Here is a 23,715-nt window from a genome sequence, read left to right on the forward strand (position 1 = left end):
CTAAGCCTCAGATAGGTTAAGGAAATTTCCTGAAGTCATACAGTTCATGAATGACAGAGTCAGCATCAGAATCCATGACTCTAATGACCTTAACAGTTATACTTGGAAGCAGTTTAAAAAACACACATGGGGGCCTGGCTGGCCTAGTCAGTGAAGCATACGGCTCTTGATCTTGGGGTCATGAGTTCGAGCCCCACATTGGGTGTGGAGTCTACTTAAAAATACATAGATATAGGGGCGCCTGGGGAGCTCAGTCCGTTAAACATCCGACTTCAGCTAAAGTCATGATCTTGCGGTCTGTGAATTCAAGCCCCACGTCAGGCTCTGTGCTGATAGCAGTCCTGGAGCCTGCTTCGGATTCTGTGTCTCCCTCTCTCTCTGCTCCTCCCCCACTCATGCTCTGTCTCTGTCTCTGAAAAATGAATGTTTAAAAAATTTAATATATAGATATAAATTAAAACACACACACACAGTTGTATATTTATTTGACAGTGGGAAGAAACAGTAGAAATCCACCATTCCTTACTGTCTTGTCCTAGGAAACCAGATGTTTCTATAGTTCAAATGTCTCTGCTAAATAACATTAACTTTTGAACTTTCAGAATAAATGTCAGAGAAAGTGGCACAATCTTTGTCAGTGATCTCTTTCTGGGTTGTACCTTAGAAATATCACCCAAACATGAAGTGCTTCCTTATATATAAAATGTGAGTGATGGCTGCTATACTAACCTCAGAGGATCATTACATAAATGTGATTTGTTATATATTAAAGGATATGGTATGAAGACAATGAAGAGAGTCATATAGCCAGGTGGTTCTAGGTGTTACTAATTTCCATGTTTGTAAAATGCAGATACCACATATAGAAATACTGGAAGAACATGGAACACCTATGTGGCTCAGTCGGTTAAGCGTCTGACTCTTGATTTTGGCTCAGGTCATAAGCCCATGCGCTGGGCATAGAGCCTGCTTAAGATTCTCTCTCTCCTTCTGCCCCTCCCCAACTCATGTGCACGCTCTCTAAAAAAAAGGAAGAAAAGAAAAAAATACTGTAAGGGCAAATGGGAAACATACTGAAAGCACTTGGGAAAATACCTCACACAGACCAGTCCTGGATATGCGTTTATGACAAAATAAATATGTTGGCCCTTTTCCTAAGAGTACTTTCTTGCATGTCCAGAATTGGACATCGTTCATTTGATAGGTAACAAAATAAAAATTATTTATAGTACATTAGATGGGCAACAACATTGATAAAGTACTATAGTCACTAAGTTCTGTGGATATTTGCTCTGAAAGCTTTTGGAGGACATCCTTTCCAATTCCCTGGTTTCTTAGATGAAGAAACAGAATCCTTGGTCTCAATCTGGAATCCTCAAAGCCTTCTGATTGAAGCTCAGACTTCAGAGGTGGGGACGGGCCAGAATTCTAGTTCACTCAGTGCACATGCCCCACCTTGAGGAGGGTATAAATTGTTCTTTTTCCACCCTTCTTGAACATTTTCTTCCGAAGCCCAAGTGGCAAAATAACAAAGTGGAAAGAGAATTGGCAAAGTGGTCACAGAGACAGATGGTTACTTAGCCCACTTGGGAGGAAGAGACACCAGTGAGAAAAGGTCACCATGCCACTATGGAATGTCCACTACGGCAAATCGCTGCCATCAGAGCACATCCAGCCATACTCACAACAAAGGCTGTCTGGTAAGAGTGAATGAGAAGATGCTGATGGGTGTGCTTTGGACCTAAACAAACAGAAACTGCAGAAACCTGCTCGTTCTCAGCTCAGTTGTTTAAAATACAGTATACAGGATCACAGAAACTTAAAACTGGAAAGTTCAGGAATCGCTAACACTCCCGTTTCATTTGTTTACTTATTTTAAATGTTTGTTTATTTTTGGCAGAGCCCATGCAGGAGGGAGACAGAGGTTGACAGAGGATCCAAAGCAGTGTGGGCACTGACATCAACAAGCCCGATGTGGGCCTCAAACTCACTAACTACGAGATCATGACCTAAGCCAAAGTCAGAAGCTCAACCAACTGGGCCACCCAGGTGCCCCACTAACACTTATAATATGCAGATGGGGAAGCAGGTCCAAGGTTAGACAGCAGAGTGAGGGCTAGAAATTGAGGCTTGTGACTTGCAATCTTACGCTTTTGTAGATCTGCTCAAGGAGCTGATCTCTCAGAGCTCAAGCTCTGCTTGAGTTTGATGCAGTTCCAAGATGCTTAACCCAGAGACCACCAGGCGGTGATGGACCATCCGTTATGTGCCATCGGGAAGCACTCCTTCTGTTTAGAGGGATGAGCCTAGCAAACACTGAACAATTAAAACATTAAGGCTGCAAATCTTTAAAGCTAACTAGGGAGACATAAAGACCACAGAACACTAGAATATTAGGAAGGCCTCAAGAAAATGGGATTTGAGGGCGCCTGGGTGGCGCAGTCGGTTAAGCGTCCGACTTCAGCCAGGTCACGATCTCGCGGTCCGGGAGTTCGAGCCCCGCGTTGGGCTCTGGGCTGATGATGGCTCAGAGCCTGGAGCCTGTTTCCGATTCTGTGTCTCCCTCTCTCTCTGCCCCTCCCCCGTTCATGCTCTGTCTCTCTCTGTCCCAAAAATAAATAAACGTTGAAAAAAAAAAATTAAAAAAAAAATGGGATTTGAGCTTTTTTTTTTTTTTAATATTTCTTTTGAAGTTTATGTTTTTATTTTGAGAGAGATCGCGTGCGAGCGGGGGTGGGGCAGAGAAATCAGGAGACAGAATCCCAAGCAGGCTCCTTAGCAGAGCCTGAGGCAGGGTTCGAACTCACAAACTGAGATCATGACCTGAGCCGAAATCAACAGTTGGGACGCTTAACCAACTGGGCCACCCAGGCACCCCTTGAGCTGTGCTTTAAAGCAGGACTTTCCGACCAGCAACCTGTGGACGAGATTCAGCCCGCAATTTGTTTTCCCATTGTGATGATCTGTAGTGGGTTTTTTTTTTTTCTTCTTTCCCCAAACTTGGGACTTTCACATAAAAATCCCAATTGTGGAGTGTCACGAAAAGTGCAGCACTAGGCCTGTATTCACAGTAGCAATAAGGGCAAGAGCTGTGAGGCAGCTGCCCCCATAGCTACTGCATAAATCTTCAGCCAAACACCCACAGTTCACTCTCATTACTTCTGTGACTCCTTGGGCACTGGATGTGCTGTTCATGTTTTTGGAAAGGGGCAAGACAGCCCAGATAGGAGAATAAGACACAAAACTGACAATGAGTGGGAATGTTATACGTTAGGAGAAAAATATGCTCCCGAGACCAAGACATGGCTGAAACTAAGAGTCGGGGGTGGGGGGGTGGGGGAGACTGTACGACCATCTCAATAAAAAAACAAAAATGAACAAATAAATTGTGTGCTGCTGCTGGGTCAAGAATGCCAACTTCACACACAAAAGGTAACATACTCATTTTCCTTCCACTGAGTATCTTCATTTTGGCATATTTAAAAATGAACACAAACTGCATTTAAAAGAAAAAGTTTTTTTAATATTTATTTTTGAGAGAGAGACAGAGTGTGAGCAGGGAAGGAGCAGAGAGAGAGGTAGACAGAATCCGAAGCAGGCTCCAGGCCCTGAGCTGTCAGCACAGAGTCCAACATGGGGCTCAAACTCACAGACTGTGAGATCATAACCTGAGCCGATGTCAGACGTTCAACCGACTGAGCCCCCCAGGCACCCCTAACACAAACTGCATTTTATTTTATTTTTTTTATTTTTATTTTTTAACGTTTATTTTATTTTTGAGACAGAGAGAGACAGAGCATGAACAGGGGAGGGCCAGAGAGAGAGGGAGACAAAGAATCTGAAACAGGCTCCAGGCTCTGAGCTGTCAGCACAGAGCCCGACGTGGGGCTCGAACTCACGGACCGCGAGATCATGACCTGAGCCGAAGTCAGACGCTTACCCGACTGAGCCACCCAGGCGCCCCACAAACTGCATTTTAAAATTCACATAAAATAGTTAATAAATTATAAATTTATTACAAATAAAAGGAAATAGAATTCGTATTGTGTAATTAAAACTGACTTGCTTTTACTGAACCCCATTACACAGCACTGGTGGTAAGAGGTGCAGTTACCCGTTTTTTTCCCAGTCAAGACTATACCCTACTTGGCTTAATACATCCCAAGAACTCTTATTCTGGATTCAGCTCTTCCACTGGACTCACAATATCCTGCTGCTCATTTTCACAATCAATGTCCCAAATAGCACATGATATACAAAGGGGTCTATGAAAAAAAGGGACCTAGGTTAGCCTGGAAATTCATCCTGACAAAAGGCAGAGAGGTTCTTCTAGACAGTTTTTGCTTAGAGGGCCACAATTCAAATGAACAAAATGTACCTCAAAATAAAGAAGGGGAAGAAACATCACCCCAGTGATCCTGCTATGTATTCACTGCAAGAACTACTATTCAAATGGTAGGCTCTTGGCCTAGTCTCCATTAGCTCTATTTTCTAGAGAGCTAGCAAAAGATACAGTGCTGAGAACACTTCGGAAGCTCACCATTTCGTTTTAGGTCAAGTTTAGCATGCCGTAATGGTATCTGGCACCACCCAGTGGCAATCTTTTCTCCTGTATGTGCGAATAAATAGCAACTTTGCAAATTCTTGTGGTGGCAACAAATACCTCAATCAATGAATAGAGAACAGAATAATGTTGCAAATCAAACAGAAGCAGTTTCATTACATTACCTACTTTGAGAAGTTTAGATCATTTTTAACGTGGTTTTTTTCCACAATGAAGAACTTAGAAAAACACAAAGAAATGTAAAACACTTTTCTTCTCCAACTGTATAAATATACGGGCTTTAATATAAAATCACATTAGAAGGGCCCATTTTTTTTATTTAAAAATTTTAATGTTTATTTTTTGAGAGAGAGAAAGAAACAGAGTGAGACTAGGGGTGGAGCAGAGACAGAGGGAGACACAATCTGAAGCAGGCTCCAGGCTCCAAGCTGTCAGCACAGAGCCTGATACAACGTTCGAACCCATGAACTGCAGTGAGAATCATGATCTGAGCTGAAGTCTGACACTTAACTGACCGAGCCACCCAGGCACTCCTGGAAGGGGCTCATTTGTAAGGGCACTGACTTGTTCTTACGAGAAAATAGGAAAAGTGTCCAGACATTAGTGCTTTAAAAGTGAGAAAGAGAGAAAGTCAGGACTCTTTCTACAGAAGTCTTCCAACTGTTCCAACTATAATTATTTCTTCTAAGAAAACCGAGTGGCATACAGGATGGCTCTGTCCCACAGGAAATCTAAAACAAAACCTCTCTTAATGTATATATAGGAAATATATGTGTTAACCAATTCAGAAAAAAGCAAAGTCCTGGTTGTAGGATTTCTCAAATTATTATTATTTTTTTTTCAAACTGAATTCGATAAGACTATGGAAGGTTCAGAGTATCCTGGGCTGCTGCTGACACCGTTGGTCCCTCTGGGGACCAGGCAGGACGTTTCACTAGAAGGGTGCTACTACAGCAGGGGACTAAGAGATGAGAAGCCATACTTGCCACCTGAAGAATTCTTTAAAGTTTGAGTATTTGCGTAACACGGACCAAACCTGCACCTTGATGTTCCATTTCTGAAAGTCACACTTTAAGTTAAAAAGTTCTGTTCTGTGGGCGCCCGGGTGGCTGAGTTGGTTAAGTGTCTGACTTTGGCTCAGGTCATGATCTTGCGGTTCATGAATTTGAGCCCTACGTTGGGCTCTGTACTGTCAGTGCAGAGCCCAACTTCGGATCTTCTGTCTGTCTCTCTCTGCCCCTTCTCCACTCACACTCTCTCTAGTTCGAAAATAAACAAACATTAAAAAAAAAAAAAAAAGTTCTGCAAATCTCCATATATCAACAGATACTGTAGAATTTATATCATGGTATCATGGTATCTTCTTAAAAAGAAGAGAAAAAACAGTTCTTCATAAGAGGGGGTTTTTCTTGTTTTTTTGGTATCTTAAATGTCAATGATCACAAAAACTTCTGGCTTCTCTTCATTATAGACCTGCATTGCTGAGTACGTTATTGCCTTGACTTCAGTGCCCTAAAGTTGGGGTTAGAGAAAAAACAAATAGGAAAAAATGAAAATCAAACTCAGGATCAGTAACTCTACAACAATAGGCAGAAAGGCCAAATTTTACTATTATTCTGAAAAACTAAAAACTCACGTGATACAAGCAGTTATTTGTACAGCATTGTACAGTCATCCGGTAAAAATGAGAAGCCACATGTGCACAGGGAAAGAGCGCTGACTGGGAGGTAAGAGATGAAGCTCTAATCCTGGCTTTGTTTCCACCTGGATAAGGAGGCTGGCTGACCTCTCCAGCATCCCCTTTTTCATTTACCAAGTGGACTGAGTCAAGGAGCCCAAAGCTTTCCTACGGTCTGGCTCAGAGCTCCTTCTCGGGACCTCCTCCTTATAGTCTAACCTGGGGCCTAGGAACACAGACTCCTCTCCTCCTCAGCTGCCAACTCACTTTACTTCCTGGGTTCTCTCTCTACATGTTTCTGATACATGACAATCCCCCCTCGCCTGCCCTGGTTTAAAACCACAGGATTAGATGTTCTCTTGGTTCCTTCCCATTCTAGAAAAGAATCTACAATAATTCTTTGCAGCACAAAACATAGCCAGCAATAGGCAACTGGCGTTTGCTAGCTCTATGGCACAAAAGAAATCTGAACGTTTCCCAGATGGATCTGAATGGCACCCACCTTTGCTTTTTTCCCTCCGCCATAATCACCCAGTGAAACCACAACCTAAATCAAATTCAACTTTCTGCCTACGGCAGCACACACCATACTAAGTGGTGTCACTTTAAATCACATCCACATTCTCAAAAGGGCACTCAGCACTGACTAGTCATCCTACATTTGCCACTAAATTCCCTTGCTCAGTCTCTGAAACAATTACTTTCCATCTTCACCTCTAGGATTCCTCCCTCATTCTCACCCTCACACCAGGCCTCCTAGAGAAAACAGGAGCAATCAGCAAGAAGTGACTTATCTTCTCCATCCGTACTCACATTAGCCTTTCCTCCTATTACAATGAACAGCCCGTCCCTGCTCCTATCAGAAGATCAGCTCCTGTACCTGAACACACAACCCCATACCCCCCTTTACCAAAACTTAAGGTCTTTGTTCTGAAATTATTCTCTTGCTCTCCAGCATGATCAATTTGCCCCAAGTTCCTAGATCACTTCCACATAGCCTACGCTGGTGCTACAAAACCTTGTAGCTAAGACACACACACACACACACACACACACACTCCTCCCTTTCCAACCGCATTCCCCTCTGGCGAGTACTGTTCTATTTGTTCCCCTTTTCAAACTCTTCAAAAGAACTGTCTCAATACACTGCCTCCACTTTCCTATCTTTCATTCTCTCTTTGACCCATGTATCTTTCCACTGATTAGTAAACCCATGGATAATTCTCAATCCTCATCTTACGCAACCTCTGAGCGGTCTCAAGATCATTAGATATCTGGCTTTAGGGCACCCCCTCTTCTTTTGCTCCCTTTCATGAGGTTCTCCTTGTCTTTTACTTTTTGGCTTTGTCTCTTCCAAACTTAGTACCCCAGGGCTCAGTCCCCTCTATACTCTCTCTTATCTATACTCCCTCCGACATAATCTCATCTAATCCTATGGCTATAGATATCCTCTGCTCAGTGGTGGCTCCCAGATTTATGTTTGCAGAGATAGCTATCTCCTGAACAAGACATCCTATAGGCAAATGCCTATTATGAGACATTTCCATTTAGATGTCTAATATATACCTCACACATAAGATGTTCAAAAGAAAATTCCACGTGTCGTTTGTATTGTAATTGACATGCTCCCTTCTAGAGGTTTCTCTCTTTTTAAGCTTCTCTCCCGAAGTTCCCTCATCAGGCTTCATTTCATTATGTTGTGCTTGAAGAAATGATACTGCAGCTACTAGAAGCAACCAGGACTTCCCAGTCACTCTCAACTAATTTAGGTCTCTTTGGCCTAAACACAAGGGTCAGCAACTTGCAAATCACAGGGCAAACCCAGGCTGCCACCTGGTTTTGTATAGTCCTACCACCTAAGGATGGTTTTTACATGTCTAAATGGTTGGGGGGCAAAAAAACACAAAAGAATACCTCATGACATTTGAAAACGATATGAAATTGAAATTTCAACGTCCATGAAGTTTTATTGGGATACAACCACATTCATTTGTTTATGTATTATCTATGGTGGCTATAGTGATACAATAAAGGACCTAATATTGTTCTTCTATCACTCCTGCTCCACAAAGCTTTAAACATTATCTAGCCCTTTACAGAAAAAATTTGCCTCCCCCTATTCCTATATACAGATTTGACTGGTATAGAGTGGAGTCATACAGGTTGGCAAATACAGAATCCGGAGAAGCACAGAAAGTAGAAGGTACTTTAGAGAACATTCAGTCTAAAACCTTCATCACAGGAAGAGATACAGAAGCTTGGAAAGGCAAAGGGACTTTTAAACCCCATAAAAATCTATAACAAACCTGACCCTGGAGCCCAAGTGCTGACTCCTAATCCACCAAATCAGATGTGTGGAATCAGCGCTTAAACATAACATGGTCAGGGAAGCCTGAGGAAAACTTACCACTTACTTCACACCAATTTGTTAGAACTCACTAAAGTTTACTGGCATATACTAACTTTATGGTAAGAAAGTAAAAAATGTTTTTAATGGCTGGATTTAAACATACCTGAGGGTGCTTGGACAATGAAAATTCTTCTCCCCACCTTGAGAAGGAAAATTAAAACATGATTTAGACTTCCAGGATTTTATACCTGTTCTCCCTTTACATATTTTAAAATAAATCTTATAAATGTGGTTAAGATATGAGGAGGCCAAAAGAGATGGGAGGGATAAGGGGCTTTAAATTTCAGTTTGAGGGGAACCTGGGTGGCTCAGTCAGTTAAGCGTCCAACTTCGACTCGGTCATGATCTCGTGGTTCGTGAGTTAGAGCCGCGCATTTGGCTCTGTGCTGACAGCACGGAGCATGAAGCCTAGAGACTGTTTGTAGTTCTGCATCTCCCCCTCTGCCCCTGTGTCTCCCTCTCTCTGCCCCTCCCCCACTCATGCACCTGTGCTCTCTCTCAAAAATAAGCATTAAAAAATGTTTTTAATAGGGGCACCTGGGTGGCTCAGTCAGTTGAGCAGCCAACTTCGGCTCAGGTCATGATCTCACGGTCAGGGAGTTCAAGCCTCGCATCAGGCTCTGTGCTGACAGCTCAGAGCCTGGAGCCTGCTTCAGCTTCTGTGTCTCCCTCTCTCTCTGCCCCTCCCCTGCTCATGCTTTGTCTCTTTCTCAAAAATAAATAAACATTAAAAAAAAGTTTTTAATAAATAAATACAGCAGCATGTTCAAAATTTTCACTGTACTCAAGGCTATACAATGATTTAAATACTATCTCCCACTGGAGAAAGTAGGCCTGAGTATCACAGAGGCAAAATACTACATTCTGTAATATGCTCTTATTTTATAACTTTTGAGAAAGTGTCCATGGTCTGTGTATAGAAGGCCCTAGAAGGGTACTTTCCTAGAACCCGGGATAAGTATCTTCTCTCCCTTCAAGATGAATGTGGCTAGCGATCACAGTTGGAGAAGCAGTATTGGTAGTAAAAAGAACAAAGTTTTAAATTTCTGTTCAACCATTTATTAGCTAAATACCCTTGGATAAGGCTGATTCCATACCCATTAAAAAAAAAAAAAAAGGAGGAGAATAAAAGACCTCACTTTACAAAAAGAAAAAAGAAATGAATCAAATTCAACATGAAGTGGAAAAAATAGGCTTTACATAGAAATAACCTAAAAGAGAGGAGCCTGGGTGGCTCAGCTGGTTGAGTATATGGCTCTTGATTTCAGCTCAGTTCATGATCACACGGCTGTGGGACTGAGCCCTACATGGGGTTCACACTGAGCATGGAGCCTGCTTATGATTCTCTCTCTCTGCCCCTCTACCCTACTCACACTCTCTCTAAAATAAATCTTAAAAACAAAACAAAACAAAACAAAACAAAACAAAACAAAACAAAACAGGGGTGCCTGGGTGGCTCAGTTGGTTAAACGTCTGACTTCGGCTCAGGTCATGATCACAGTTCGTGGGTTCGAGTCCTGCACTGGGCTCTGCTGTACTGACAGCTCAGAGCCTGGAGTCTGCTTCAGTTCTGTGTCTCCCTCTCTCTCTGTCCCTCCTGGGCTTGCACTCTCTCTCTCTCTCAATAATAAATAAACATAAAAAAAAATCAATAAATTGGGAATCAGGTTTAAGAACCAAAATTAACTCTGTTCTGACACATTTCTGGTCTTCCAAAGCTGAGGACCAAAGCCCTTGCTCCTAGGGTTCACAAAGCTTAATCTGCAGAGGCCCACTGGGCTGCAATGGGACCTCTGACTTAACATTTCTGTCTTCCTGCCCAGTACGTTCAGTGAAGAATATAATTTTAACATCTTTCATGGCTTGTTACTTAAAAAGATCTTCAAAACATACCCAATTGACCGTAATTTGAAATTTCTTTGATCGATATGAAGTACCTTCACTTCCTAAAGAGGAAAAGAAAATTCAATTTAAAAAAATGTTCATAATAGACCATCTACTAAAACATGTCTAATAACTGTCAAAACACTATGTTGTACACCTGAAACTGACATAATATTGTATGTCAGTTATACTTTAATTAACAAAAATATGTCTAGGTTGTCCCATTTCCTAGAAAATAACAACGTACAACTTCCCTGAAGCAAAGAAAATTAAAATGTTAACTAAAGTAGAACAACAAACTAAATATATTTCAAGGAAATAAGGTTTTTTTCTTATATAGTGAAATGTTCTTGAAAAATGTACACTCTAAAAACAGGAGTCAAGAACTTTCTCTGTAAAATAGAATAGAATGATACAGGATTTCAATCATTCTTGGCCCATTTTTAACTAACACTGTAGGCTCTTGAACTCTGCAGGACAAGGGACCGGTTAGAAGAGTGTATGTAGCATAGCTGGGAAGGGAGAGAATGGAGTGATTATGGAAGCAAGGAAGCAAGGCGCTGTGTGTTAGGTAACAGTGATGTTGAGATAGATTCCCTTCTAGAGGCTGATGGCAACAGGCAATCTCCATTTGGATTTTCCTTTTTCATGTTAAGGAAAACTGACAGCAATTTTTAAATTTAGGCCAACATGGCAGAGTTGCTAAATTTCACAAGGGACAAAAGAACATATGGATGGACATAAATATAGCTCAAACTAGGGAGACATAAAAAGTGTGGGTGAAGACAGCAGGTGCATTCTTATCACACAATCCTGATTAGTGACAAGTATATGGTAAGAAATCTAAATATTACAAGATGCATATACATAGGCAAAGGCAGATTAACCAAGGAGTCCCTGTTTTCTACAAATCAGTATCATCTTAGGATCTGTATGGCTTGGTTTTGCATCACACATTCTATTCTCAATCATTTGTTCTCTTAAAATCTGAACTAGAACCCGTTTGCTCAGTAAAAAAGAAAAACCGTTGCTTACCCGGGGTATGAAGAATTCGTCAGCACTGAACTTATAAAGCCACTCATCCAAAAAGTGAAACAGAAGAGACTCTAAGTCATCTCCTACACAGGATCAAGAAGAACCATGACAGTATGTTTAATGATTCTCCTCTCTAAAAACTTGTTTGAATTTAAAAGTGTAATGAATTTCTTAGGCTAGCTGAAAAGAGGAAGAACAAGCTCATAATTAATTTAGTTGCTCTTATTGTGAAAATATACTGAAATCATGTACAACACTGCACATTTGCATAACAATTTCTTCCCTGAAAACAAATTGGTTACCTTGGGTTTCTACTTCTAGTGTTTGGAGGGGCTCCACAGTCCCAGTATCTGTCATGTAACCAAACATGGCCATTGCACATTGCTCAAATGCTTCCTCCAGAGTATCTCCCCACGCATGTAACCTAAAGAAATACATTTATGCCCTGTGTAATAAAATTCAAGAGAGCAAGAGAGAAAACTTGACAGCAAAGTCAAAATAAAATTAGCATGGTAAATACAAAACCAAAGGCAGCAATCAATTTAATGGCACAGAAACTGGGTTCTTTTAAACCATCATTTTCGTGTTGTAAAGGAACGAAAATAGGAAGAGAAAATTAAAATTAGGGACATCAAGGGGCATCTAGGTGGTTCAGTCGGTTAAGTGTCCAACTCTTGATCTCAGCTCAGGTCATGATCTCACAGTTCAGTTCGTGGGTCTGAGCCCCACGTCAGGCTCTGTGCTGACAGAGTGATTCTCCCTCTCCCTCGCTGTCTGTCCCTCCCTGGGTTGTGTGTGCATCTGTGTGCACATTCTCTCTCCCTGCCTCACAAAATAAATAAACCTTAAAAAATAAATAGATAGGGGCGCCTGGGTGGCGCAGTCAGTTAAGCGTCCGACTTCAGCCAGGTCACGATCTCGCGGTCTGTGGGTTCGAGCCCCGCGTCAGGCTCTGGGCTGATGGCTCAGAGCCTGGAGCCTGTTTCCGATTCTGTGTCTCCCTCTCTCTCTCTGCCCCTCCCCCATTCATGCTCTGTCTCTCTCTGTCCCAAAAATAAATTAAAAAAAAAAAAGAAAGAAAAAATAAATAGATAAATAATAAAATAAAATTAGGGACATCGAGATTAAAACATCGGACTTCCTATTTAAGAACATGATTTCAAAGACATAAATTGCAGGTATACTCACTGGACATCTGCCGTATGATCCAAATCTGAGGGAGAGAGGGGAAAACACATATGTCATTGAAGTTGACTTGCAAGTCACAAGAAACTCTAGTTCATTATTAAGAATATTATCCTTCTGTGGTGCCTGGACGGCTCATTCAGTTGAGCATTCAACTCTGTTTCAGGTCATGATCTCACGGGGTTCAAGAGTTCGAGCCCCCCTCAGGCTCACTGCTGTCAGCACAGGCACGCTTCAGATCCTGTCTCCCTCTCTCTCTTCCCCTCCTCTTCTTGCTCTCTCTTTCAAAAATAAATAAATTATTGAAAAAAAAAAAAGTAGGGGCGCCTGGGTGGCTCAGTCGGTTAAGTGTCCGACTTCAGCTCAGGTCATGATCTCACGGTTCACTGAGTTGGGAGTCCCGTGTCGGACTCTCTGCTGTCAGCATAGAGCCCGCTTCAGATCCTCTGTCTCCCTCTCTGTGCCCCTACATTCGTGCTTTCTCTCTCTCTCTCAAAAGTAAACAAACATTAAAAAATTAAAAAAAAAAGTAAACTCAACACGATGTTTATGAGCTTCTTCCTGATTATCCCCACAGAAACACCTGAAAGCAACACCTGCTACTACAGCAAACTCCCACTGGATCTGTTATCCCAACATTTCAGTCTACTCTTCACTGTTATCATGACTTCTGTCAGTTCTTCCTACTTAGATCATTGAATATTCAGGCTAGAAGGAAGCCTTGCAGCTCATTTAATATAATTCCCTCATGGACAAGAAGAAAACTGGGGCACCTGGCTGGCTCAATCTGTAGAGCATGTAGAGTTTGAGACCATGTTGGGTGTAGAGATTACTTTAAAATTTTTTTTAAAAAGAAGAAGAAACCTGAAATCCGAAGAGATCGTGGGACTTGTTAAAGACTACTGTTGTTTAGAGGCAAAGTTGGGCCTAGAATTGAGACGTCCTGAGTGCCAGTGTAGTAGATTTTGTACCATAACACATAGTTTTTTGGTGACACTCAAGGCTCAAATTCTTCTCCGAGTCACTCAGAAATATTCCTGTGGACTTAATATGTTTTAGGCACCAGAGATGACCAGCAGAGATGATAAAGAAGTTAGAAGAAAATGACAGGTATTAACCTTAGAGTAATGAAAGCATGTGTCCAGAATGCTCACAGCAGTGGATTCCCCAAAATGAAAAACCGAAAGTTCACCGATAAGAGAACAGATAAAGATGCGATGCAATACTACTCAGCGATAAAATGGTGTGACTTACTGGGGCACCTGGATGGCTCAGTTCCTTAAGAATCCAACTCTTGGTTTTGGGTCAGGCCATGATCTCATGGTTCATGGGTCTGAGCTCCGCGACAGGCCCTGCGCTCACGGCAAGAAGCCTTTTTAGGATTCTCTCCCTTCCTCTCTCTCTGTCCTCCCTCCCCCCTCCGCTTGCACTCTCTCTCTCTCAAAAATTAATAAATGAACATTTTTTTAAATGGTGTGATCTACTGACTCATGCATTAACATGAATCTCAAAAACATTAAGTGAAAACTGCAGAACTCTCAGCATGTAACACCTCTATCCAAACTCCTCTGTGACAAGAGTGATCAAACTTTAGCACAGCTGGACTTCTAGCAGCATAAGCCTAGTTCCAAGGATCACCCAGGCCCCAAAGCATTAGATTACCTGCTGGGGGGGAAAGAGCTACACAGACAGGAGAATTTATTGTTCATTCCAACCAAAACCTAACAATAGGCCCTTAACCTCCCTTTCTTAAAGCATTTACTATAAAGGACTTACAACTGTGAATATTTATCTCTTACAACTCAGCAGGGTCCCTCTCAAGGACTCCAGAGCCACTCCTTTGAAATGTAATCAGCATAAAGGACTCCTGGTCTCAGTGGGAGGATCGAATCCTAACTTCCGTAACTGCCTGCTACCAAATCCTGCAGGCCTAATCGAATTTACGCAGACTGTTTGTAATTTTTCACTTCTCTGAATCTAGGAGGCCCCTGCTCTCCCCTCTTCTCAATTCTCCCTTTAAAAGGCCCCATCACCTCTGCAAAATTTGGAATGGAGTTCAGTTCTTTCTTTTACTATAATTACTGAAAAAAAGTCATTCACCACTTTAATGTCTGGCTGTGTTTATCTTTGATACTAAGTGAAGAAGCCAGGCATAAAAGAATCTATACTGTGTGAAACTTTAGGCAAAATTATGCTCTGGTAATAGAAATCCAAACTGCCTCAAAGTAAGGACATGGGGGGGGGGGGAGGCTTATAGGAAAAAAAGCAAAAGGGAACTTTCTAGGATGATGGAAATGTTCTACAATCCAATGTATAATACACTCCAATCATAAATGGATATATATGTTTATCAAAACTTATCAGACTCTACACTTAAGATCTGAGCACTTCTACCATATGTAAATTATATCTCCATTTTAAAAAACAATTTGAAAGAACAATGACATTACTATAGGCCAGTAGTTCTCAAATTTTTGGTCTTAGGAACCCTTTACTCAAATATTATTGAAGATCCCAAAAAGGTTTGATTTATATGTGTTGTATCTGTCCATGTTAACCATACTAGAAATTTTAACAAAAAAACGTTTAAATACTTATTAATTCATTTAAAAACAACAACAAAATTGGGGCACATGGCTGGCTCAGTCAGTAGAACATGTGACCCTTCATCTCAGGATTGAGTTCTAGCCCAACATTGGGTATAGAGATTACTTAAAAATAAAATCTTTAGAAAATAGTAATAATCAATAAAAAACAAAGCCATTTCACTAAACATAAATTGCATACCTTTATAAAAAATAACCATATTTCCCCAAAACTTTAGTGAGAAGAGTGGCATCGTTTAGGTAAGTATTTTGAGGGGCGCCTGGGTGGCGCAGTCGGTTAAGCGTCCGACTTCAGCCAGGTCACGATCTCGCGGCCCGTGAGTTCGAGCCCCGCGTCGGGCTCTGGGCTGATGGCTCGGAGCCTGAAGCCTGTTTCCAATTCTGTGTCTCCCTCTCTCTCTGCCCCTCCCCCATTCATGCTCTGTCTCTCTCTGTCCCAAAAATAAATAAACGTTGAAAAAAAAAAAAATTAAAAGGTAAGTATTTTGAATGTCTTTCAATGTGTTGCAATGTATTGATTTAGTTGAAACACGTACATAAAATCAATCTCACATATATGTAGGAGAAAAAGGGAGGAGTATCTTAATAGCTTTTCACAAAACTATATATAATCTTCCATGATGCTATACCGAAACTAGAAACATGCAATGTGGAATTTGAAGCTGTTATAATGAATTTTCATACTCTGTAACATTAAAATCCATAACTCTATCTTGTGCCTAGAACGGATCTTATCTGTGCCTGATGGTATAACACCAAAGCACTGGTCTTTTGAAAAAATATTAGTTCATTGATTTATACAGGTAATGTCGACACATTTAATTACATGAAGTGAAATTACATATATACATATATTTGGTTTTTTTTACTTTTTTAACTTTTTTTTCAACGTTTTTATTTATTTTTGGGACAGAGACAGAGCATGAACGGCGGAGGGGCAGAGAGAGAGGGAGACACAGAATCGGAAACAGGCTCCAGGCTCTGAGCCATCAGCCCAGAGCCTGACGCGGAGCTCGAACTCACGGACCACGAGATCGTGACCTAGCTGAAGTCGGACGCTTAACCGACTGCGCCACCCAGGCGCCCCACGTATATTTGTTAATATCACCACCAATCTCATCAGAAAGATCTTTTAGTACTAGGAAACTGTCAAGCTCATGATGACAGACACAAGTTTTCCAAAATTCAAATTTCACTCAAATACTTGAATTTTATCATTGCCAACAAATATTGTGTTCTTTTCCTTGAAGTGTTTTAAAGAAATTATCTGCGGGGTACCTGGGTGGCTCAGTCGGTTAAGCAACCGACTTCGGCTCAGGTCATGATCTCATGGTCCCTGAGTTCGAGCCCCGCCTCGGGCTCTGTGCTGACAGCTCAGAGCCTGGAGCCTGCTTCTGACTCTGTGTCTCCCTTTCTCTGACCCTCCCCCGTTCATGCTCTGTCTCTCTCTGTCTCAAAGATAAATAAATGTTAAAAAAATTTTTTAAAAATAAATAAATAAATAAATAAATAATCTGCCAAATACCCCTATCTGAATAACAACACTACATCTTTCAGTCCTTCTTTGGAGGAAAACAAAGGTGAGGGGGGGGGGGGGTCTTCCATGAAAAACAAAACCAAAACAAAAAACCAGCTCACAACTCAATTACACAAGTTCTTTTCCTCAAGGTAATCATCAATACCTTGACAAGCAACAGAAACACTGTATGCACATTTCCCATTCTGTTTCACAGAACATTAAAAAGGCATGTACTCACTGGTCAAGATTTAATTAAACTGACAGTCCTTACTGATTCATCAAGGACATCTCTAAGTGAAAATGATTTTTTCTTTTAACCTTAGGTACATAGTGGTTAAGGAATAAAGTGATTACCAGTACAGTTTGGTGTTGCCTCAATTTGTGCTAAGGGGACAGCAGGTGTACCTACCAATGCTTTTGCACCATCAGCACAAATACCAACACAGCGAAAGAGCAAGTATCTCAGTATTATTGCAAAAGTTTTTTGACATCACAGGTCCTCTGAAAGGGTCTGGGGAACCCCAGGGGTCCAAGGGTCACACTTTGAGAACTGAAACATAGGAGAGACTAGGAAATAAACTTAACTTGGACTGAATTCCCAAAGGAAACAAGACTTAACATTGTAAGTGCCAAAAGACTAAGGGTGCTCTGTACGTGTTTGCTCATTCTCTTATTTCCAATTTTTGTTCAATGCATGATACACAACAGGTGTTCAATCATATTGCTGAAATGAATCAATAAGATGACAACTACATGGTTGTCTACACAGTCTTAAAGGAAAAAACAGGGCTACAGGAAAAGCTTGGGGAGAGATTTGGGGGTGGTCTATGGAAAGAAATGAAGCTGGGAGAAAATACAGACTAATCTCACATGACATCAATTCAAAGACTGTACAAAATGTTGCCAAGTAGAATCCAGTATGACCAAGTGGGATTTATTCCTGGAGTGCATGGATTCAGTTATTAGGAAATAGATTAATTCATATATGATCCTCTCCATAGATACAATCATGAAACATATTATAAAAATATTAACAGGATTTTTGAGCAAAAAGTTTTTTCTGTACAACAAATTAAAAAGTTAAACTATTTTTCTTCTCTCATTCTTTTTAATGCTTATTTTGAGAGAGAGAGAGAGAGAGAGAGAGAGAGAGGACGTGTGCAGGGGGAGGGGCAGAGAGAGAGAGAAAGAGAATCCTAAGCAGGCTCCCAGCACAGAGCCCAACACAGTGCTCCATCCCACAAATGGGGAGATCATGATCTGAACCAAAATCAAGAGTCGGATGCTTAACCAACTGAGCCACCTAGGAGCCCCTTCTCTCTCATTCTTAATTGCTATATTTACTGAATGTTTCTGTGGTGTAATAAAGATATATATTTGGTCTTTGTCCCTGGTTTCTGGCAAAGCTCCTAAAACCCTTGGATTCTCCTGAGTGATGAGTGTTTTGTTATTCATTAATTATTACCTTCTGTCCACACCTGAATCTATGCTATGGTGGTGACTCAGGGTAAGGTCCCTAGATAGCCTTAGAATGGGGCAGTCACCAGGAAGATCATGATTAAAGAGCGGGAACTTCCAGCCCCACCCCCTCACCACCAGGTGTGAGTGCCTGGCCTGTGGAGGGTGGAGCAGGAGACTGAGTTATAGACTCTTAAAGAGATTTGGAGAACATCCCATTGGTGAGCTCATCCATGTGCTAGGAGGACGACAAGCCCAGAGGGGGCATGGAAGCTCCAGACCCTCTCCCCATACCTTGCTCTATGCATGGCATCCGTCTGGTTGTTCCTCAGTTGGATCCCCTATAATAAACTGGTAAACCTAAGTAAAGCATGGTTACCTGAGTTCTGTGAATTGTTCTAGCAAATTACTGAACTTGAGCCCAAGGAGGAGTGGGAGGAGAATGCATGGGAACACCAGAATTTGCAACTGGTTAGGCAGAAGTGTGGGTAGCTTGGGTACCCCATTTGGGGCTGCCGTATGAAGTGGAAGCAGTCTTGTGCAATTCAGCCCTTAAACTGTGGGGTCTGTGTTAATTCCAGGGAGTTAGGATCAGAACAGAATTGAATTGACTGATACCCAAGTTGGTGTCAGAGAACTGGAAAACTGCTTGATGTGGAGAAACCACACACTTGACGTCAGAAGTGGTATTAGAAGAAAGAAAACAGAGTTTTATAATGCATATATTATTATAATACAGTTGAACACACAAAATTCAAAGTGTACGATGAAAAAAATTTGGATACTCTTGGGTATCAACTGAAAATTATACTAACTATAAGGGAATGCTATAAGGAAGCAGGGTAAAAAATTAATTATACAACTCAGCAGCTTTCACAATTATAGTCAATAACAGGATAGACAAGAGATGGTATCAGGGCAGAAAAGATCATTTACATCAGAAACAAAAAAGGTGTGGGGGCCTGGCTGACTCAGTGAGTAGAGCACGTGACTCCTGATCTCAGGGTCATGAGTTTGAGTCCCACAATGCCAAAGACATTACTGTAAAAAAATAAATAAATAAATAACAACAGATGGGCGCCTGGGTGGCTCATTCAGTTAAGCATCCAACTCTTGACTTTGGCTCAGGTCATGATCTCCTGGTTTGTGAGATAGAGCCCCATGTCAGGCTCTGCACTGACAGCATGGAGCCTCCTTGGGATTCTCTCTCTCCTTTTTCTGCCCCACCCACACTCACTCACTCTCTCTCTCATAATAAATAAATATTTTTTTAAAAAGGAAAAGAAACAAAAAAGATGAAATACCTAAAAATAACCTTCTCAGGATACACAAGATTTGAAAAATGGAAAGGCATACACCATTCCTCAAAAAAATCCTAATATAAATATTAAAGTTTTAATTCTCCCTAAATTTATAATTAATATGATTGAGAAAATACCAATAGTATTTTTTATCTGTGGTTTATTTTATTTTTAAAAGTTTTTATTTATTTAAGTAATCTCTATACCCATTGTGGGGCTAGAACTCACAACACCAAGACCAAGAGTCACATGCTCTACTTACTGAGCCAGCCAGGTGCCCCTATCTGCAGTTTACTTTAAAATATGAAAAGGAGGTGAAAGGTAGCCAGAAATATGCCACTCAGGTATAAAGATTATTTTGAGTTGAAGACAAATGAGAGAAGATACAAGAAAAACTCTCTGCCCTCCCACTATATGTCTAAAACATAAATGTATAAAGGTGCTCCCCTTTGCCTATCAGCAAGGACAGAAATCAATCATTAAAGAAAACTCTAGACCCTTATCCACCCAGTCAGCACCAGAGGAATCTACATAATAAAGTTTCCTAACTAGCCCTCACCTTCCATTAGTTTTCTATATATTTATCATCCCACAATTGGCCGCCCCAGAAGTACAAAATGCTTTTCCTTTGTCTTGTCATTTCTCTACAAAATTACTGCTCCTGTTAAGATGCTATATAAGCTCAAGTTCTAACCAGCCCTTTGAGTTACTCATCACTGAATACTCCTATGTGAGGGGCACCTGGGTGATTCAGTTGGTTAAGCAACCGACTCTTGACTTCAGCTATTTGGGAGATTGAGCCCTACTTTGGGCTGGGCTGACCGTGCAGAGCCTGCTTGGGATTCTTTCTCTCTCCCTGTCCTTCCTCCACTCACTCACACACTCTCTCAAAATAATTTTAGAAATGTTTTTTAAGTTTATTTATTTTGAGAGAGACAGAGAGCAAAGGGGGCAGAGAGAATCCGAAGCAGGCTCTGCACTGCCAGCGCAGAGCCTGATACAGGGTCAAACCCATGAACCGTGAGACCATGACCTGAGCCGAAACCACGAGTCAGACGCTCAACCGACTGAACCACACAGGCACCCCTCAAAATAAATAAACTTAAAAAAAAAAAATACTTCCAGGTGAATGTGCAACACATGTGTTTATAAGTTTGTTTTTTCTAACTGATTTGTAGGGCCCCAGTCAATGTACCTATGATGGGTATAGGAGAAAGATTTTTTTCCTCCCTTATAGAGGTATAAGGGTACAGATAAAAAAAGGTAAACCATTGCTGAAGCTGGGTGATGTGCAGATGGAAGTCATCATACTAGTTTTGTATATATTTACACATAGCTGATGTTTATCTACATATAGGAAAAAAAAAAAAACAAGAATGGCAGGAAAGGGGCCAATAGTGAGAGGAGAGTGTCCTACAACATATTAAAAGATAGAATAGGGGCACCTCGGCAGCTTAGTCGGTTAAGCGTCTGACTCTTGATTTTGCCTCAGCATGATCTCACTGTGAGTTTGAGCCCCAGTGTAGAGCCTACTTGGGATTCTCTATCTCTCTCTCAAAATAAATAAACATAAAAAAAAAAAAAAAAACAGGCAAAGCTAATCTATGACGTTAAAAGTTAGGTTAATGGGGGGCACCTGGCTGGCTCAATTGGTGGCATGGGCAACTCTTGATCTCAGGGTTGTGAATTCGAGTCCTATGTTGGGTGTAGAGATTTCTTAAAAATAAAATCTTTAAAAAAAGTCAGGATAATGGGAGCAGTGGGGAGGGCGGTGGTGATTGGAAAGGGGCATAAGACAGGATGCTGTAATATTGTTTATCCACATGGTTATTAGGTATACAGGTGTATTCAGTGTGTGAACATTCACTTATGGTATGTGCATTCTTCTGTATATTATACTTGAATGTAAGTTTGCATTTCCAAGGGCGCCTGGCTGCCTCAGTTGGTAGAGCATGCCACTCTTAAACTCAGGGTGGTGAGTTCAAGCTCCACACTGAGCACAGAGCTTACTTAAATTAAAAAAAAAAAAGTTTTCATGTCCAAATGTACAAGAAAACACAGAATTGTTTTACAATCTTAGAGTGGACAAAGCCTTCCTAAGTATGACTACCCAGAAGTCATAAAAAGGGTTAATAAATTTCACTACATAAAAATAAATTTCTGCAGAGTAAAATAAGACCAACAATCCAATAGAAAAATGGGTTCAAAATATGAATATACACATCCCAGAAACGGACATACAAATAGCTCCAAACATACTTAAGTATGTTCAACTTCACTTATAATAAGAAAAATGCCAGGGCGCCTGGGTGGTTCAGTCGGTTGAGCATCTGACTTCAGCTCAGGTCATGATCTTGACTTCGGCTCAGGTCATGATCTTGTGTTCCTGAATTTGAGCCCCATGTCTGGCTCTGTGCTGACAGCTCAGAGCCTGGAGCCTGCTTCGGATTCTGTGTTTGCCTGTCTCTCTGCCCCTGTACCGCTCATATTCTGTCTCTCAAAAAATAAATGTTAAAAAAAATTAAAATGCAACTAATATCACAAAATATTTAAATTGGAAAAGACAAAGTATGGTAATGCAGTAAATGGGCGGAAGTGTGAGGACTAAAGCACGCTCACATAATGACAGTGAGAGTATAAACTGTTACAACATCACTGGAGATCAATTTAGCAAAAACTGTTAAAGTTAAAAATGCACATATCTTGGGGTGCCTGGGTGGCTCAGTCTATTGAGCGTGGGACTCCTGATTTTGGCGCAGGTCATGATCTCGCGGTTCATGGGACTGAGCCCCAACATGAGGTTGACAGGGCAGAGCCTGCCTGGGATTCTCTGCCTCCCTCCAAAATAAATAAATAAAAATCTTAAAAATGCACATATCCTTTGACAAAGCAACGTAACATCGGAAATTTACAGATACACTTGCACAAGTGCAAAACAAAGGATGCACAAGTATATTCACTGCTCTAACCATCCCACTGTTGGGAGATACGTAGGGGAGACAACCCCGCAAATGCTTAGAAATATGGTTATCTTTAGAATACACTGATAAAATTCCCACAAGATAAATGTGACTAGGTATATGTAGAAAGAGTTCAGGGGCGCCTGGGTGGCGCAGTCGGTTAAGCGTCCGACTTCAGCCAGGTCACGATCTCGCGGTCCGTGAGTTCGAGCCCCGCGTCAGGCTCTGGGCTGATGGCTCAGAGCCTGGAGCCTGTTTCCGATTCTGTGTCTCCCTCTCTCTCTGCCCCTCCCCCGTTCGTGCTCTGTCTCTCTCTGTCCCAAAAATAAATAAACGTTGAAAAAAAAAATTTTTTTTTAAAAAGAGTTCAAAAGACTGTAGACGCAGCAGCCCAGTTCCCGACTCTCAGACCAGGTGGGTTTTTCCTCCAGCATCCCCCGGACTCGTACCTACAATACAGGGCGAAATGGGATCACGCCTGAAGCACCTAATGGGGTAAAGCCGGAGAGGCCAGAAGACCTGGGCAAGGAAAGAGGGCATGAGAAAACTGAGCCACCTACTCACACTCGTATTTCCGAATGACTGGAGGATACTTGGCCTTGATTGCCTTCTGCTCTTCAGTCAAATTGTAATCTCGAATATCTTCCTCTTCCTGCGCCATAATTACAACTCTGGACACTCCACTTCCGCCCTTCATTAGCCGGACTTCAGCCCTGATTTACAACTTCCGCTCTAGACTCCGCCCCTTGGCACACACCCTTAAAGGACCAGGACTCCATTCACCCAGATGTACTTATACCCTAAGACTCCTGGCCTAGGACCCGCCGGTGGAAAAACGTCTCTAATAGGCTTAGGCCCTATTCTCTGCGTTTGCTTCATCACTTCTAAGAACCCAGGAAACAAGTAAATTGGGGGACCTGGAAGTAGTAAGACACTTGAGCTGGACACTCCTATGCCTGAGTGGTAGACGTGTTTTCTTTCTGCCTCATTCCCAGAGTTGATAACTAGACCCGAAAGCATCCCAGATTTTTCACGTCAGTGCTCTGAAATTGTCGCGAGCTGAACAGCCTTTAAGAAAATGGCTGCCCCCTGTAGAGTGCGGACTAAACATCTCA

At 41.5% G+C, this 23,715-nt stretch overlaps 1 protein-coding gene across 5 annotated transcripts; it reads right to left on the reverse strand.

Annotated features, from left to right (window-relative positions):
* Positions 1 to 468: 468 nt before the first annotated feature.
* ZBTB8OS (zinc finger and BTB domain containing 8 opposite strand) lies at positions 469 to 23,685 on the reverse strand. 5 transcript variants are annotated; one of them, XM_043578624.1, is made up of 7 exons: positions 23,165 to 23,675; positions 12,760 to 12,784; positions 11,874 to 11,995; positions 11,572 to 11,654; positions 10,546 to 10,598; positions 8,756 to 8,792; positions 4,694 to 6,076 (listed from the first exon to the last, which is right to left on the reverse strand). In XM_043578624.1, exons 1-7 carry the CDS (start codon positions 23,295 to 23,297, stop codon positions 5,990 to 5,992), a joined length of 540 nt encoding a protein of 179 aa, XP_043434559.1. In that variant the 5' UTR covers positions 23,298 to 23,675; the 3' UTR covers positions 4,694 to 5,989. The 5 variants fall into 5 exon arrangements, with proteins under 5 accessions (XP_043434560.1, XP_043434559.1, XP_043434564.1 ...); XM_043578629.1 differs by having other exon boundaries at positions 23,161 to 23,274; XM_043578627.1 differs by having other exon boundaries at positions 11,874 to 12,016; positions 23,165 to 23,238.
* Positions 23,686 to 23,715: the final 30 nt, after the last annotated feature.

The sequence above is a fragment of the Prionailurus bengalensis genome, chromosome C1, assembly GCF_016509475.1.
Source record: "Prionailurus bengalensis isolate Pbe53 chromosome C1, Fcat_Pben_1.1_paternal_pri, whole genome shotgun sequence".
Taxonomy (NCBI): Eukaryota; Metazoa; Chordata; class Mammalia; order Carnivora; family Felidae; genus Prionailurus; species Prionailurus bengalensis.